The 19,108-nt window shown below is 37.4% G+C and overlaps 1 protein-coding gene across 2 annotated transcripts in view; it reads left to right on the forward strand.

The window, feature by feature from the left end:
- Window positions 1-19,108, forward strand: part of LOC106059564 (neurocalcin) — a 116,517-nt gene that overhangs the window by 86,157 nt on the left and 11,252 nt on the right. For both annotated transcript variants that reach the window (XM_013217218.2, XM_013217217.2), the window contains one exon: window positions 15,243-15,864. In XM_013217218.2, coding sequence (XP_013072672.1) covers window positions 15,487-15,864 — 378 coding nt within the window. In that variant the 5' untranslated portion in view covers window positions 15,243-15,486. The remainder of the gene's footprint in view (window positions 1-15,242; window positions 15,865-19,108) is intronic.

Consider the following 19,108-nt stretch of genomic DNA (forward strand, 5'->3'; position numbering starts at 1 on the left):
GGATTAAATGCTGGTGAATGAAAGAGAAGACAGAACTACGTGTGGATGATTGTATGGTCAGGTGTTTTCTAAACAAGTCGACATCTTATATTTTCACTTTAAAAAAAATATATATGTCTACTTTGGTGGCTATATTAATGTATTAGGATAAAGTAAATGCAAGCATTAAAGTGACGAAGATGATCGAGAGGCAGCCAAAATTGTGCGAGTGGGATATAAGGCAAAGGGTGTCCTCGTCAGACTTGATAAGTCAGAGCTTGAAGAGATGGTTACGTTCACATACCTACGCAGCTTCATAGCAAACGATGGGGGACTCCTATCATACCGAATAGGAAAGACAGGGGCTTGGAGGGACGATCGTGCTTTTGGGCTTGAGACAAAAATCTACCTATTCAACACAATCAACATCCCAACAGCGATGTATGCAAGCAAGACATGGAAGTTTGTCTGCCAAAATCAAGAAAAGTCTGGATTGGATGTGGCTTAGCAAAAGTGGTTAAAACGAATTTTAGGAGTCACTTACATAGGTCAGGCCCCTAATAAATCTTTTGCCAAATTGGGACTCGGCTACTTGATGAAGTTGTGACAGGACGTCGCATGAGGTAAGCCGGACATTACGCATACCAAACGTTCCAATGGCGTGGAGGTCTATACGAGAAAAGTGAAAACATCGACGTCCTCGTATAACCTGCTGCGCGGCACCCTCTTGGAGGACCTCGGATCAATGGACGCCAGCTGGCAAGGTGTTGCCTATGACATATATCTATGGAGGCAGCTTGCCACCTAAGACTCCTAATGGCGTGGGAGTGTCTATGCAGATCTGTTAGATAAAGTCAAGTTTTTGTTTGTTAAAGAAGTTATTGAGTTTTATTCGATTTCTTTGCCATGTTTAGTACGACGAGTACAATGGTAAATTGAAACAGATTTCTGCAGCTACAACTAAACACCACAATCCCTTTCAGCACTGATAGAACCATTAAATGTCGGATTTGTCATCTAGTATATAGTCACACGTCATGCTGACGAAAGTGGTCAATTTCACTGACTGGGCCAAAACATGACCGATATCTCTATTCTATTTAATACGAGTCGTGCGTCTCTAAGTTACTTAATGAAGAACAAGTCCTAGATTTCACACACTTCTTTATACAACCGTATTTACCAATATCTTAGTCCTTTCGTTGATATTTCAAAATAAATGACTTTTTAGTTATCGAGAAAAATGTTTTGATTTTGTACATACGATACACAGAGATAAGTAAATTGTGCCACTGTTTTTAAATGACATATAAAAAAAAACAATACATGCTTGTCTACGAGTCCGAAGATTAACCGCGGCTACACAGACCGTTCAGCTAGCTAGTTGGTCCCCTCTAACGCAGACAAGATAATATAATATCCTTCCCAGTGGCCCTACAGTCCATGGAGGGATCTGGCTGCTTCAACACATCCCTCCATCCTCTCCAGGGCCTTTCGACTCCATGCCCTGATATAATAAAATTTGCATTTTCTGTTTTCGCCTTCTTTGTCTTTTGGGCGGTCTTTGTGGTATTAATAATCACACAGTATAATATCAATAGTAATGTCTATTAGCTGTTATAAAAGTGTTACAATTTGTTAAAACATAAACACAGTTTAGATCGCGTCTTAAACTTTCAAAGCATTGAAAACTCTCGAAACAGTAGATAAAACTGTTTCCTTCAATGTTAATTGAATATTTTAAACGTCTTAATGACGTGCGATACCATTCTGAATTTTTAGCATATATATATATATATATATATTTCAAGCTATGTTCAAATGACCATTACTCAAGTAGTACACATTGTTTCCCCAAGAGACATTCCATCGGTTCACTCTTAACATATACCGGTCCTACCAGTCCAGTTTGTTAGGCAATAAATTGTTTTTTATTTTCACACTAGTCGTCGAGTGGTTATATCTGGCTGAATATTTAAGTACCTGTATAGATATATATTACCTTCATGTCAATTAAAGTTGAGATATATTATACACAAGTCTAAATGATATTATGTCTCACGTGGTGAAGAGTTACTAAAGTATATTTGATTTTCTACTTAAGTTCCATTGACTTAATATAATGACACAGTCTTCTCTAAAAAAAAAAAAAACAAGGTTACAAAACAGTTTGTGTGGAAACACAAAACTTAAAATTGGCATCCGAAGGGGTCCACCCAGGCAGGAAAAAAGGCACGTTTCAATATTTTCAGAAAGAACATCGTAATGAAATTCTATTAAAGGCAAATGACAGAGAAGAATGGAGAAAGAAGGTTGACAGATCCTGTGTGGTGCCTCAAAGGTCCAGTAGACCAAGGGATAGGTGAATGTGAAGTTAGATGTGAACCTGGCCTAACTGATGTCTTATAATGAGTATCTAATTGATCTAATTGTTTTTGTAAAGGGTCAATCTCTTATTCAAAGCCTCAAGAAAAAAAACATTTCCGTTAAAAATTAATTTTAAAAAATTCTTTAGTTTTGTGTTCCATGGAGATATGGATAATCTGCAGTTCACGCGATAATATGAAAAACTACTTATTAATTGTTGTTTTAAATTATGTCTAACTTATTTGCATAGTACACAGATTTTTTCTCTTAAAAAAATTTTTTTTGTAAATGTAAAAATCTTTTTTTGACCAAAAATCTAAAACCATTTGCATAAATGTGCTATAAAAAATTGTAAATAGACATCTCCCTTACTAAACAGCCTCCAGTGTAGGTTACTGTTAATAGTTGTAAAAATGATGTATTTTTTATGAAAAAAAAAATGCATGCATAATTAATTTTAAAAAATGAGATTTTTCGCTTTCAGATAAGAAAAAAGAAGCCCTTGCACCAGAACGATCCAAAATATCATGATGTCCGATTTTCATTTTCTCTTCTAGTTTCTGAGATCTAAACGGGACAGACGGACAGACAGGCCACACAAAACCAATAGCGTCTTTTCCCCTTTCGGTGGCCGCTAAAAAGGCAAAGAGACACTCCACTACTTTGTCAGATTTTGTACATGCTTATCTTCATGTCACTGATGTTTGTATACATTTTATTGTAGCACAAGTAATCTAAGGTTTATTTATTCTTTTGTTCTATATGGATCCTTCTGTCAGAAACAAGTCGATTCCTGCGCGGCGAATTTAGCCACAGTTTGTACATCAGAATGCATCTGTTGTTATCGGACAGGGCAGTTACTTTTCGTTTTCTCGTGTTTAAAGCCGCCCAGGCTTGTTATTGAAAATGACCTTCTTATATAGACATTTATTGATTGGCTCATCCGTTTCCACTTCTGTGTGCTCTGGAAATAGGCACAGTTGGCTGCATTCTTTTTGGAAAAGGAAAGGTGGGTGGGAGGGTAACTTCTTTCATTGATTACAATCATCATAAGAGCGTTAAGAAATGCTCGTTTTTTTTTTTTTGTTGAGAACAAGTTCAAGATTTTGTGTCAAAAATTTATCACAGATTATAACTGTCTAAAATAATTGCTGAATACATTCCTTCCATCTGAAATGTGGAATCTTCTGTAAGTTTAAATGATTAAACTCTCAATATTTGTTCTTTCTACCCTAGGAAAAACAAATTTTTGAGAAAATAGTAGATGAAGGAATGTAATCGTTTTTTTTTTTTTTTTTTTTTTTAGTTTTTTTTTTGAACAAAACACACTTTTCAAACTTATAAACTCATTTTGTTATACCTTAGCACTCCAGGTCACACTAACCTATTCAAAGATGAAATGTTTACAAAGTCATGTCCATTTCTTGTCTGTTGTTCAACATTGAAGTTCAGCATGTTGTTTGTGTGTGTGTGTGCGTATCACTTCGGGTCGGGAAGGGGGGGCGTGGAACAGAGAACAACAGTTACACAAAAATAATGTTTGGGTCAAAATCGTTGGCACTACCGTGAAGTCAATCATACAGTAACATTGAATCTCTAATTTCAACAGGGAAAAAGATCAATTCTTGTACATTTTAATTTAGAGTCTTATTTCTTTATACTGCAAGATAAGTTCGATGATACAATATTATCTTTTCATTTATTTATGTGTAATGCAAGTCTGAAATAACAACTCAGTCACTAAGGGAGCAGGTCGGTGTATACTTTAAGCCATCCTTTAGGTGCTACAACCTGTGCGAGTTGGTACACAGGAACATGTGACGCGAGTCGAGCTGAGAGATAGTGTGTATAGGCTTCCACACTGAGACTTCAATCATAGATGTAATGAAAGAATTTGAGATATAATCTTATAGCTACCGGTACATAAATTTATTTTTTTTTTGATCTAACAATAAGGCTTGTCTTCGAGTCCCAAGATTAATGAGGAATGCAGTGGCTCTAGCAATATACATTGACTGCTTTCTTATCTATTTAATGCCATAAATCTTATATTAAAAGTTATATTAAATCAGTAGAGACCAATAGGTTTGGTCACAATCTCGATATTTATCAAACTTTTTTTTTTAATTCTATAACCTCCATATCACCATAATAAGTTGTAAATCTTCTGACATGTTATAGTGTGACATCATCCACATCAAATAATATTGACTTTTTGAATTTATATTGTTATTTTTATGCCAAAAGCAGTCTTTTTTTTTTGGGGGGGGGTGTGAACTGAAAGGTGGTCGACGGTGCCTACGGAAACGCTTTAAATACCAGCTTAGGAACCAACTTGCTTTAACTGACATAGAAGAGAGCACCTGGTTGCAGCCGGCTTGAGAACAAAACAGCTGGAGGTCACTTAACAAAGCTCGCGGGATACACATTTGAGACCAAATGAAAATCCACTGCTGAGGACAGACAGCGAAAAGAAAATCTAAATCGACCACCGGCGGACAATGGCTATGCATGCGCTGGTTGTGTTGCAAAATATGTAGGTCACAGCTGTTGCAGAGTAGCCACGGGAGATACTGCATCCCTCATTAATCTTTGGACTCGAAGACAAGCCTTATTATGTGGTCTTTATCATTAGAAAGTAACAATACCACGTTTTAAGGGACGCGAGATTAGAGATGTAGCTATCTATGTACTATATGGTATAGGGATCATCTTATCAAGTTATCTTTAAAGACGCTAGTTATTTCATATAAGGTACTGATCTAAAGTCACGTGACAAACTTGACAGAAAATAATTTAATACATTTTGCTTTTATTTTTTGATGAGGCTATCATACACCCCCCTCCCATCTCTCTCCCTCCTTCTCCCTGTTGTTTGTTTGTTTGTTTTAAATGAATTGATTATTTTTGGGGTGACTTTTGTCGCGCCAGTCAAATTGGTTTCGTGTTTCATGGGATGGCTACACCAGCTGTAGCCTTTAAATCACGCATGGAGTTAAAATTGTTAGCATCTTTCTCGAGCTTTCTCGTAACAGTAATTGTACATTTAAAAAAAAAATCTTTTTGGGGGAAGGGCGAACGTTTCAACATTTTTCTTACCGCAATAGATTTTTTATTTCGTTTCGCGACATGGTGACTTGTCTTTGATGGATTACTTTTTACACGCAATGACGTCAGAGCTGTGACGTGAAACGTGGTCTTGGCCTGGCAAGGCCAGTGTTTCTTCTGTCTGGACCTCGTTAACTTACAGACTTTTTAAAGAAATCTTCTTTCTTATTTTATTTTTGAATCTACATGCTGTAAATGGTTGCTATATGTATGCAATTGTGTCACTAGGTCATCTCGAAAACGAGATTTCCTGCTCTAGTGTCCTACCAATAATTCAATCTTATATTTAGCATTTAAAAATGAACATAGATTAAAATATATTTCTTCGATGTATTTTTAACCCAGGGGTTCAGCGTTAGGACTTGGATTAGTCCGCCGTGTGTAGTATGTGTGTTTATAATCTGATGCAAGATGCTATTTTTAGATTATGCCGGAATACATATAGTTTATTTTGAGATAGCACGTGCGGGGCTTGAACAGGAAGTGAAGTAGGATGAAAGAGAGGACGCATGCAGAAACAAAATGGCGTCAGTAGATTTCACAATCCAATATCATGTTGTGTTTCGACTTGTAATTCCAATATTGGGCCTCCTAGACGGATTTTGAAAGCCTTGAGATTTTCGTGAATAAAAATTTGAGTTTATTTTTGTTTGTGAATAAGTATTACAATCTTATATTGTTTTTACCCCTTCAATGAAATTCATTCAACGTAAATATTCATAAGTGACCAAAAAGTACAATGATATATTTTACAAACAATCCAGAATGAAGGGTTATGAACTATTCTAAAACAAAAATAGGTTTGATGGAATAATACAAAGTGTATATACGATTTTTTTTTTCTTTGTACCGGTGTGAATCGAGCTTGTAACAGGTTGCATGACTAAGTTAGACTAGTAGAATACTTTCTTTGCATAATCACAATGTGAACACCTAGATTAATACACGAATCACACTAAGGTGTAACATGCTGTTTCTGTATTTCTTGTGTGTACGTTTTGCAAAATGACAATTAATAGTACGCTGTCATGGTCAGTATTTTGGATAATGTCCCTAACGCTATTTTTTTTTTCCATTGTGATGATTTTGAAAACATTTTCTGTGAAAAGTTGTCTGTTCTTAAGTGGTCTTCCCTACAAACTATGTCGGGGCTTTCCTCCCCTTACTGAACGTATCCATTAATGATGGATGGGCAGAGGCCATCGCGTTCATGTTAATAAGTCTGATATTCATATCCTGTTTTCTTTTAGAGTCGTCTACATTTTTGTTTCTTTCATAGAAAAATATGATTAATGATTGGTCTGTCTGGGCCAGAGGCTCTCACGAATGACCTTTCTGACGCGGTTGCTATTTTTTCATACGATGTGCTTAGAAGTTATACTGCTTTGGTGAGCTATGAAAATTATTGGCTCGCAAAAAGAAAAAAAAATATTGAGAATCCTAGTGAGGTGGAAGAAACCTGGGAGATGTATCAAAGTAGTATCAGTGTCAAGCGCAACTTAAACTTGTTGAATACTATGGGAATAATCTGCCAGGACAAGCTTTGGACTCAGCATATGGATCTTCCATGTTTGGTTTTGACCAGGTCAAACTCTTCATGTACATCTAAAACTCAAGAACAGGGCATTGTCTGTTATCTATTTTTAAAAACATACTCATTTACACCTTAAGTCGTACTTTCTTCAAAGTTGGTTATCGACAACTTTCTACATAAAACTAACGCCCACAGATTTGACACTTGCATATATACCAACTGTATCAAGTATTTACAACCGTTAAATAACTATTCACTGTCACTGCTCTATGTTGATATGCTATTTGGTGCTTCTGTAGCTAGTGGTTTTTCTACAGGGTAGCGTTGCTAGCCCAACGCCCAACCCTCCTCCTTTCTCAGTCGGGCTTGGGGCCATTCTATGGCGGAGTTCATACTGTTATATACTGTCCGGTAAAGGGAGATGTCGTTGCTGCTGTTAGTGGGAACAAGTCTGATGTGGTTGGTGGGAGTAAGACTAGGTTGAACTGACCACAGAACCAGTACCTTATCATTCGAATATAGCTTGAATTCAGTTCCAACCATTGTACCTCCTTTAACTTTGTCCTCTGAGAAATATTCTGGTGGTGTGGCAGGTCTGCAGCAGCACCACCCTCTGACAGACGAGAATCATCTTTGGGATGTTTAGGGCCTTGAATGTGTTGGCGAGGTCAGTTGTCATTACTTCTTCGGGTGATAGAACAACAGGAATCAGACATTGTCGTATATTTTCCTTCACTTTCACAGTCGCTAAATTGCAAATCTTTGATGTTCATATGTTTGTGTTTGGTCTTGTTCTGCTACACAATCTTTCATTCCTATATTAGGTTAACAAAGAGCACTCGTAGGATTGATGTTATAAAGGACTTGCTTCAATTCGATATTATCGTACATTTTGATCTGGTATCGATCTGAATCACTAGCTCGCCTTGTTCACCCCGCTCTGCGCTTTAAAAAAAACCCAACTGTTTCATAGATTTTAATGACTGCAATAAAATGTTGAGTTTAAGCCTTTTGGACTTTACCGTGAACAATTTATAACCAAGTATCAACAAATCAGCTACAATGAAAGAGCAACTATTGACAGCCCAATAAATATTGACAACTCCAAATGAAGGTCTTAGAACAAAGGGGGCTTATCGTGTCATGACATAATAAACTATAGATGAAAGTGAATGTTTAGATAAGTGATCTCTTGATAGGATTTCATTGTGATTAAATCCTTTACTTCTGACACCATTTGAATGTCTTGGAATCAACTGACAATTGTAGGTAGATTTTTTATTGTGTTACCAGATTTTATATATACATTTAAATATTTAAATGTAACCACTGCGATATTGATCTTGAAAATGACTTTGTTGTTTTAGAATGCTTTATGTAATAACGGGTTCAATTTTCGTATTGTATCGTCCATCACAAGTGGAAGGATTGGTGATCAGTGAGTCGTCGGAGTTTTTTTTTTATTATTTCTACATGCATACACCAATTTTAACTGAATTTTACCAAACAAAACAAAAACAAAAACGGATCTAACAAGTTGTTGATTGCCATATTCTACTAGTTTTCCAAGAAGTCACCAACTTCACTGGATATACGGATATTTGAGTTTTTACTTCAGACTGTAGACCTCAGCTAAACGCAATGAAGGCTTTAGTTGTTGAAAAATATCTCTTAATTGGAAGGTCAGATTTTATGGTTAGCTCTAATGAAAAAAAAGGGGGGAAGGGGTCAGATAACAAAACCCTTTGCCGTCGCGAGACACTCTAAACAAACTTTTTTCTCAGGGTTACATGAAGAGGTAACTAGCAGTCCATATCACGAAGGCACTGAATGCTCTCGAGTTTAAACTAAGTTTCAAATCTATCCATTTGCATTATACCCTTTATAATAATTAAAGGAAATATAAAACATGTGTACAAGAAATATTAAATCAGACAATGTCTGATCACTGGATGTTCTCATCTTTCACTTTTGATAGCTTACGAAGAACCCCCATCTGTTTTATACCATTCATAGCCGTAATGTTATTTTATTATCTGCATTAATTAACTGCCTGAATACCCCCCCACCCCCACCTCCCATACTAAGCTGAAGTGAACGAATGTTTTCCTAAGAATGTCAATCTGGTCTGAAACACGGGCCCAGATAATTATTGTGTCGTCTGTTTCATGTAAATTCTGGGAGTTATTCCCCCTTGAAAAAAAAATTCCTTCCCGCCTTTCTCCGTGGACACGATTTCTCGCCCCTGACAACATCAATGACTTGCTTTGTGCTGTGCTGACGTCATCGGCATCGATTCCTGTCCGATTCGCTGTTCTTCACTGTTGCTATTTTGTTTAAAAGGTCCTTGTGGTGCATGATTACTCGGCCTTTTTGTCGTTACGTCCACAGATGTGATACAGTAGCTGGGCCTTCATGTCTCCAGTATAAAAGGATGTATATATATATATATATATATATATATATATATATATATATATATATATATATATATATATATATATATATATATATATATATATATATATATATATATATAAACAGTGCTTTTTTGTGACGGTACGCACCGGCACGGTGTACCGGCACATTTTTCAATGTGGGGAAAAAATATTATTTTTTCTTGTATTCTAACGTTTACTATTAATTTATTTGTAGTTAAAAGTTAGGCAATACATCACTGAGTACCGGCACATATTTGTTTTTTACAAAAAAAAAGCACTGTGTATATATGTATATATATATATATATATATATATATATATATATATAGAGAGAGAGAGAGAGAGAGAGAGAGATGTGTGTGTAAGTGTGTGTAATTAATACGAACCTAGTAGTAATATAAAGTCTATTTCTCGCTTGTCTGTATCGGAAAGGCAATGTGGTTGAGTTACCTGTAGTAATAAGACTGGCGATTGTGACCAAGATTTATTAGCGGCTCCAGAGAGGGGGAAAGACGCTATTAGTTTTGTGTGGTCTGTCTGTCCGTTACAAGGCAATCAGATCAATTAGATCATAATCATTATAAGACATCAGTTAGGCCAAGTTCACATCTAACTTCACCTTCAATTTCACCTATCCCTTGGTATGCTGGACCTTTGGGGTAACACATTAGATCGGTCAACCTTCTTACTCCATTCTTCTCTGTCATTTGCCTTTGATAGAATTTCATTCTGATATTATTTCTGAAAATATTGAGACCTGACTTTTTACCTGCCCGGATGGATCACTTCGGGGACCCGATTTTGAGTTTCCACACAAACTGTCTTTGTAACCTTGTTACTAATGTGTTTATCTGTGGCATGACTGGGAACGTAAGAATGTTAAAAGTTTCCGTTGTACGAAAGATTACAAATAGCTCTAAGAACCGAGGTGTCATAAGCTAGGGTCACTATTACAGTTGACCAATTAACTTTGCCGATTGGCAGGCATGACTTCTTCTCTACGACAGCCACCCCCTTTTTTTTCCCGCCTACGTTTATATCGAGTACCCTAATATCTTTTCTGTACTTGATCGTCTGGCAAGTAGATTAGCCTGAATTAAACCACGGGTTTGATTTAACAAAAAAAAGGGGGGGGGGGAAGTGAAGGGTGTGATTACGTCATCCTGTTTGCATTAAACTTGAGTATATCTTTGTGTCTGCGTATTAACGTAATCCACGATTTGATGGAGAGTAATCCGCACTGTGCACTCAGATGTGGACACTAATGGACAGCCGAAGAGTTTTATTCTAATCCTGAATAGTGGGGTTTACATGTGGGAGGTTGTGTGTACTCCGATAACCTCTGACCTCCAATTCCTAGTTGATGATCATCAGTAACTGTGGTTCCCCTGTTCCTTTGCTCTCTCACACACACACTCATGGAGAGTCACACTTCTGTCTGGCTAATTGTATACGTTATTGTAGTCGTTCGTGACCTCAGTCGCTACGTGTACAATAGATCAACGACCCAAGAGGATGCTATTCGTTTCCAGGTTTCTTGGTGGATTTAATTGCGCAGGTGAAGAATGGGGGAATTACATATGTGCCTAATATGAGCTTAATGCAAAAGAGTCACAAAATTCGGCAGCCGGATAACTCGCTTTTCCTTTTTACGAGAAAAAAAATCTTCGTACGCGAATGCATTAAGTCACTGATTAACATGCATGACTAGATTGACACATGAAATGTGTTAGGACGTAATTATCTGATATCTTGTAACGTCTCTGTAACTTATAGAATAGGAAAATAAAGAACAAAATATGAAAACTTAGTTTAGAAGTTATTTGAAATAATAATATGCTCTGTTCAATCAATCGAGGGCATAGAGACAGCTAACCTCGAAGAAACATTCGAGGCCCTAAACATCCCTTAAAAGATTCTCATTACCTGTTAGTAGGCAGTACTGCTGCAGACCTGCCACATCACCAGAAAAATTCCTCTGTGTACGCTACAATGAAAATGTACTTCCCTTTAACGAAGCTCGACCCATGCAGTGCCACTCGCTGCCAGATAATGAAAATTAGCTCATTTTTACAATAGTAATGCTAATAAATTGTCCAATGAAACTGACCCTCTACACCTTTATTATGTAGTGGGCAGTAATTTCGTTTGGCCGGATAGAACCCTCGGGTTATAATTTGGTCATCACTGATTTAGTCACGTACTTTACTTTTTTGAAGTCCACTGATTCATTTTCAAAAACATTTTCGTAAATAGTATAATCATTTTTTTTTTTTTAATTAAATGTTCTCATTATTACTAGCCTAAGGTACATACTGCGCACCACTATTGCGCGTCTCCCCTTTGTGTTTCCATAAATAGCCACCCTACACCGGCTCCGTGATCAAACGTAAGTTCCTAACATTGGACGCGTCCCGTATACTCCTTGAAGAGACCCAAGAGAAAAGTGTGTGTCTACCGCGGCCAATGTCCATTGATTAGATTGTGAGCCTCCCGTCTGCTTCTCTTAGCGGGTCGAGACGAGACCTGGAGTGTCAGCGAAGGCGTTGGTAGACGGGCGTGTGGTGGTCGAGGCATAGCCTGGATCTTGAAGTGGTTTGAGGGCGTAACTGAGCGATCAATATGAGTATGGAGTTTTGACTGGTATTGCCATTGACATATGGGTCTAGGGTTAAGATCTAGCACGGCAGGTTTTGTTCATGCTTTAAATATTCTTATCTCAAAGGCATGTTTGATCGCTCGTCATTTGATACTCTCAGTGTGTTCATTAATTAGAACATACGTTAATGAAATGAGATCTAGTCTAATTAATAGTATACAAAACTAATTTCACTTCAAAGTTATCTTTCTTGTAGCTTTATATTCGCTGGAGTTTGATTTCGACTTTTTTGTTTGACAAGCATATGTTGTGTTTTTGTTTTTCTACGCTATGTCTGTCTGTTCCAGCAGGTCTTATTCTCAAAAGAGGAGAAGTGTGGGAATATTGACCTATAAACACAGTCTAAATTTCATAACAGATTGATATCAAATGTAGTTGCGCGCACTTTAAAACAGAAAACCATTTATTTTTTTTTTGTAGTATTTAATCAATAGATATCAAAGCATAGAACTATTTAAATTAGTTTTCTAAAATGTTTTTTGTAACCTAGGAACGGTTACGTGTACGCACATAAAATTCAAGTAACAGCTAGGGAATGGTTACAAAAATAAAGATTGTTACTGATGTGTTTTTTTTTTATTGTTTTATTTTACTGGAAAGCTTTGAATCATGGCCAAGTTTGTATCAGATGATGTCTGCGATACAAGTATCTTACATATTTGTTTACATTTGTATCTCGATATCAAAGACATTGTTTGTTTTATTTTTTTGCACATGTAAGAGGGGGAATCGTCTTTCTCCTGTGTAGATACTGTTTGTCTGTTCTGTTTGCTTTTCTTCAATGACTGCCATGTATATTCCATAGCAATAGACACACAGAATACCTTGATAAAGCATCAAACAAATATCCCTTTTAGTAGACCGTGCCATCTATAGGGCAGAGGATATAAAGGTCATCTGTTTCTTTGTTTAACGGTTAACGAGGATGTCATGTGACCAGCTTTTCCGAACTAATGTCGGGTACCCATTAGAGTTGGGTGAACACAGGGGTGCCCTAAAAATCCAGAAATTAAAAATCACAGACTTCACCGAAGTTTGATACCGGGACCTCTCAGTTCGGAATCCAAACGCTTACGACTGTTCCACCACGACCCCGATAAAGCATATTCAAAAGGTCATCAAAACTAGACAATAAAGAAATGGTTTTTATATATGCATTTCAATTATACTTAATGACTTATTCTTTATCATTATCACTTTTTTTCTATCTCTAACGGACAATACCTTGAAGATGTTTTTTATAAGCTGTTGTCAAATCGAATGCGATCCTGAAATTAATTTCGACTACTGCACCTCTCTCTAGTTTTTACTTCCTGTAGCACTTGACTATATCTCCTGATTGAAACAGTAAGGTTTATTTTACATTAGAAATACCTTATCTACATGAAATACTCCCATGAACTGTGTCAGGTTGTCCAAAATATGCACAGTTCTCTTGTCCTTTTTACACTCGACATACGCATTAGGTCAAGGACGCGTATGGTCAAAACAGAAGAAAAATGTGCTCTAGATGTTTAGAGAAGCTTCAAGTTAAGACATTGACTAGTCGGTATGAAAGAATATTCTAGTAAAGATTAGAAAGCTAATTTGCTCATAGAAATGTTTTTTCGACATACCTTTAAAAAAAAAAAAAGAGTTGATGGCGCATATCGTGTTCAGGTAGAGTCAGTTCTTTCAGTCACGCTCCGTTGTGTCAGTTAATTGCGCTAATATTCATACGTTTATGTTGCATTTAGTACTGTTATTTCTAATTCATTTTAACATTTGGATCTGTATTGTCTTTGGGCTTAAACCCTAACCCTAAACCCTTAAGTTACTGCTGTGTCACTCAAGTCTATAACTTACACGTGTATTTTCTATTGAGAGACAATACCACAAAAACATGAACATCTTTACAAGAACGCGCCACTTTAATCAATATTCTCATTGGCGTCCTCACCCCAACATTCTGTTTGTTCTTAGCACTACAGTGTAAAAAGTGTACAATGTAAAAAGTGTACTTTAATCAATATTCTCATTGGCGTCCTCACCCCAACATTCTGTTTGTTCTTAGCATTACAGTGTAAAAAGTGTCCAATTCTAACGGTTTCACAGCACCCCCCTGCGACTCAACAGTTTGGGAACTACTAGAGCCATGGCTCCAGTTAATGCGCCTGATAATCCAACTTAGATTATCAATGCGCCTAAACAAGGTACATTTTGTGTTTTAGTTGGTCTTGAGGTCCCCCCCCTTCCCCTCCCGCATTTCCCTGACTTGTTGACGTTCAGCGATTATTCCCGGATTATTTACTGCCCTTGTGTCTGTGTGTGCTGCGGGAGGTAGGAAGGTGTGACGTCTCGTTTGACCTCTAGACAACGGTGACCTTTAAGGAAAACTGATCTCAGTACAAATTAATACATGTAATAAATAAATTGTGTCGTAATGAAAGGCGGTCCTACCAACTTGTAGTTCGTTAGGCGCACCCCTTCGTGTGAGGTACGAGCGAGATATTGACTCCGAGGCTCGGACGTAATGTTTATTGGCTCATAAATGTGACAATTATAACCTTCCGTTGACATTTGTCTTGCACAAACATCATTGAATCTGTTCTTGACTTTCATTGCTACTTTGGTTACAACATCATCAGGAAATCAGACTTTGTTTTAAAATAAAGATGATGCTTTTAAACAACTTTACTAAACCATGATTAGAATGTTTTTGTTTTCTGTAAATAAACAACAGAATGCATTACGTTTTAGTTCTATTAGTTCGATGAAGATTAGACACACAACAGAGGTGCTAGATGACACACACACACAATGTATATCTCTCGTAACAAAGCGCATTAAATTATTATTTACAGTAGATCTCAATCTCTATGTACATGAAATATGCGGGTAACACGTTGTACAAGCGGGCTCAATGGCAAAGCAACAAGGGAACAATTTATTGTGTTAAATTCCTTTGAAGTTATTTTGGTGAAATTTGATTCCCCTCGGATCGATACCATGTCAACGTGACGATACCTCCACACGATACCTCCACTTGCTCTACCAAGACATTATGTTACAGTGTTTTACTGTTTGAATATAGAGAATGTATTTACATATTGAGTTTAACAAAGTTTTCCATTGACCTTGGTCTTATTTGATTTTTCGTTTCATTTTGTTTCAGAAATTGAGTTTTTGCTAAAGACATTTGCCACCCAGCTGTTGTTCTCCAAGTCACAGACCTCAGAGCCGGCTTCTTCCAGGGACAAAGTCCAACAGGGGCACACTGAGCTGACATCCGCTCTTTGCTTGGACCCACCGCCATCACACATAGGCAGCTTTCGTCGTTAGTTTTTTGGGGGATTTGTTTCTTCTTCCCCTTCGTTTTTCTTCATATTTTTTTTTGATCTCATCGGCGTGGACATACCATGGGAAAGCAGAACAGCAAGCTTAAACCTGAGGTCCTGGAAGATCTCCGCCACCAGACACAGTTCACAGAGGAGGAGCTCCAGGAGTGGTACAAGGGTTTTCTCAAGGACTGCCCCAGCGGGCACCTGTCTGTGGAGGAGTTTAAGAAAATTTACGGAAACTTTTTCCCCTACGGCGATGCGTCGAGGTTTGCGGAGCACGTGTTTCGCACCTTTGACACCAACGGGGACGGTTCCATTGACTTTCGCGAGTTCATCTGTGCCCTGAGTGTTACATCCAGAGGGAAACTGGAACAGAAGCTGCGATGGGCCTTCAGCATGTATGACCTGGACGGAAATGGATATATCTCACGACAGGAAATGTTGGAAATTGTAACGGTAAGAAACTAAACACCTTCTTGTGTTTCTCTGGTAATTACATATATTTATACGGCTGTATATGTGTAGTACTTTCTCTTAGATAAGCTTTGTGGGGTTTTTTTCCAAGACGTATTTTTTTTTCTTTTGCTTGTTATTCAGATTTTTTCGTGTTTTTGTTTATAGTATCTTGTATTCTGCCTATTCTGTCTATACAGATAGTACATGTTTAGGCCTAAATCTTTATTAGTGAGTACTTACTCTCGTGTTTTTATTGTGGATTACTGGTGAGCTGTAATGATTCATCTCGGCTATCAAACTAATCTTGAGACATTACATTCAACGCTCAGAGCCAAGTTCTCCCTTTCCATAGATAACATTTAGTCTAGCTTCGCAGCTGTGTACAAATAGATAAATACTGGAGTACAAACAAATGAATGAAATGGTAGTACGCGGAGAGTAAATTGCGTCATCAAATCTTGTTGCGTCTAACCCTGGGAGTAAATTTAGGTTTGCTATTCGGTGTTTTCAGCCATCTAAGGTGGGTTGTTGTTTTTTTATATTATTATTAAAGTGATACTAAGTCGTTATTTTAAACAGCTTTTTCAAAATGTAAACAAACTATAGCTCGGCTGTTTGACTCCTTTACATTCTATTGTTGATTAAAAAAATCCTCATAATTTCTTATTGTGGAATCTTCTAGTTTGCTTTCTATATTAGTCTATGTATGTTCGCCGTGCATTGTTGAGTAGAATGCAATAGTTAATTTGTTACTTGTTTAGTTATAGGAATTGAAGATGCTGTTGTCTACATTATGGTACAGGGGTAATAACGTGATAGAATACTGAAAATCAATAGACATTCAATGAATTGATCTACATAGATTACGATGTCCATAGACATGCCAATAAGAACTCTTTATTACTTTCTGTACATACATACAGACTGCGTATATTGCTAGTCTCCCCTGAGATTATGCAAATTGGCTCAGTATAAGTCCCGAACGAATGTTCCGCACATCAGGTGTAACAAATGTCTAAGACGGTTCACTGCTTTCGTAGTTGTTGCCCTTGTTCTCAGGGAACGAATCGTGCTATTAATAGCACCTTTCTGACGTCAGGTCTCACAGATTTTCTGGTGAAATTAACCTCTAATTAAGTTGAAACTGTCTTGCTTAATCCGTTTTTTTTTATATCTACACTATGACGCTTCCAAATCCTTGACACATGAGTGAATACTGCTCTACCTAGCTGAAACATATCTCTACAAATAGGTGTACATTTTTTGTGGCTTACTAGATCTAGAGGGTCTGTCTGTACAGATGACCTATTTCTCAGAAGACTATCAACAGAGTCAATGTCACAAGCTGAAGATCTCACACAGCTAACTAAACCATGAAAACATTATTCATAGATATCTTAGTATACGTTCCATTCACTAATTATTTTAATTATATTATTAATAAGTTCACCCTTGGTCATTTTTTTTTGGTCCGATATTAGATTTCTATTGGTTACTGGCCTTGTTATCAATTCTCATCCTATCGGTGGCTATTGAAAGCTTTAGAATAGGACAGGTCTCCCCTTATGGCATTCGTATGTATAACATGAAAACAAATCACATACTGTTAGGGAATCATTATGGAAGATCTAAACCTTTTTTCCCCTTTCAATTCTTAATATTTAAATGACATTTAGTTAACACTTCTATATCTGCTCACACATACCAGACACAGAAATCTTAAAGCTGTCCAACATGAACAGTATCAATGCGACAGTGAAAAGGTCCCAACTTCGACGGGCGGGACATGTAGTCCGCATGCCAGACAATCGTCTTCCCAAACGACTTCTGTACGGGGAGTTGTGTGCAGGAAAGCGCTCCCAGGTAAGCCAATACAAGCGCTATAAAGACACTTTAAAGAGCTCCTTCAAGGAATTCGATATCAACATTCATGGCTGGGAAGAACTAGCTCTCGTGAAGCTGTGAGTCTCAGAGTCTCAAGACTTGAATCAAGAAGAGTGGCCAGGGTGAAAGAGTGCAGAACCAACAAAAAAGCTGAGAGAAGAAGCAGGCAGCAGACCTATCTGCAACTGACCAAACCCACCCATGCCACATATGCGGCCGGCTCTTTAAAGCAAGGATTGAACTTTACAGTCATCTTCGAGTCCATAGGAAATGAGAAATGTACTCATTTTCGATAACGGAGGAGCTATATATATACATCTGCTCAGAACTTTTGTTTTTTCCACATCTGGAGTGGGCTTCTCTTTATTACTTATAAAGTGGGCTTCTCTACATTAAAGAGCCGAACCTTTCAGACAGACAAGACAGTTTTGCTTAAGACATGTCTTGTTAGTTATTAAAAACAGGAACTAGACCACTCTGTATAGTTTGAAATCTTTCACTGAAGACGCTTCTCTTTAAATGTCTAGAAGTATAACTAAACATTTATCGTTTAACCTTGGTAAATATAGCGCTATGTGGTGGGCAATAAACACTACGGAGACTCACTAACGATAACCTACGTGAACTTAGGCGACAGTTGTCTCCCCATCACTTCTCTCTGGGTGAGAAAAAGTCAGTGTTCTATAAATAGTGTCCTCGGGATCGCTGAAGGCACTCCACACCTGTAGACGGTGACCATCTCGCTACTCATTGACCATCAAGTATTGATACCTGGAACCGGCAGTATCGATGATATCAGCTCGGTTGAACACAGTGCACAAAGTGCATAGTTGACTGTAATAGAACATAGTTCGTTCAGCTTGTTAGTGGCTTCTTTACCAGTTAAAATTCTTACAATGACGACAAAGTAAAAGATTGTAGCATTAGTAATCTGAGTCAACAGGGCCGGTCCTACAGATTGCGGGGCCCTATGCGAAACGGATTGCGCGGGGCCCAGTCTGGGTAGGGATAAGGATAATAAGTGAAAATTAAGATTTTGTATTAGAAAATAAATGTGTCTTTGCATTTTATTCCTACTTTACTAAGTACAAAATCACTGTCAAATTAACTCTAAGAGCCATCTGCAGTAGATTGTAGTTTTCCAACAAAGACATTCAGATCTGCTTTTTAGATTTACTATCGACTAACAGAATATCGCTTTGGTTGTCTTTTTTTAAGAGGTCGAGATAGATTTAGATCAATATTTGTGGTATTTGAACTTCTTGTTTTGGTTAAAACTCGCCTTATTATTAGGCCTACATTTTTATTACATGAAAGCCGACAATGCCGTTTTATTTTATCGCGAGTAGGATTGGCGTTG

Source organism: Biomphalaria glabrata, chromosome 5, assembly GCF_947242115.1.
Source record: "Biomphalaria glabrata chromosome 5, xgBioGlab47.1, whole genome shotgun sequence".
Taxonomy (NCBI): Eukaryota; Metazoa; Mollusca; class Gastropoda; family Planorbidae; genus Biomphalaria; species Biomphalaria glabrata.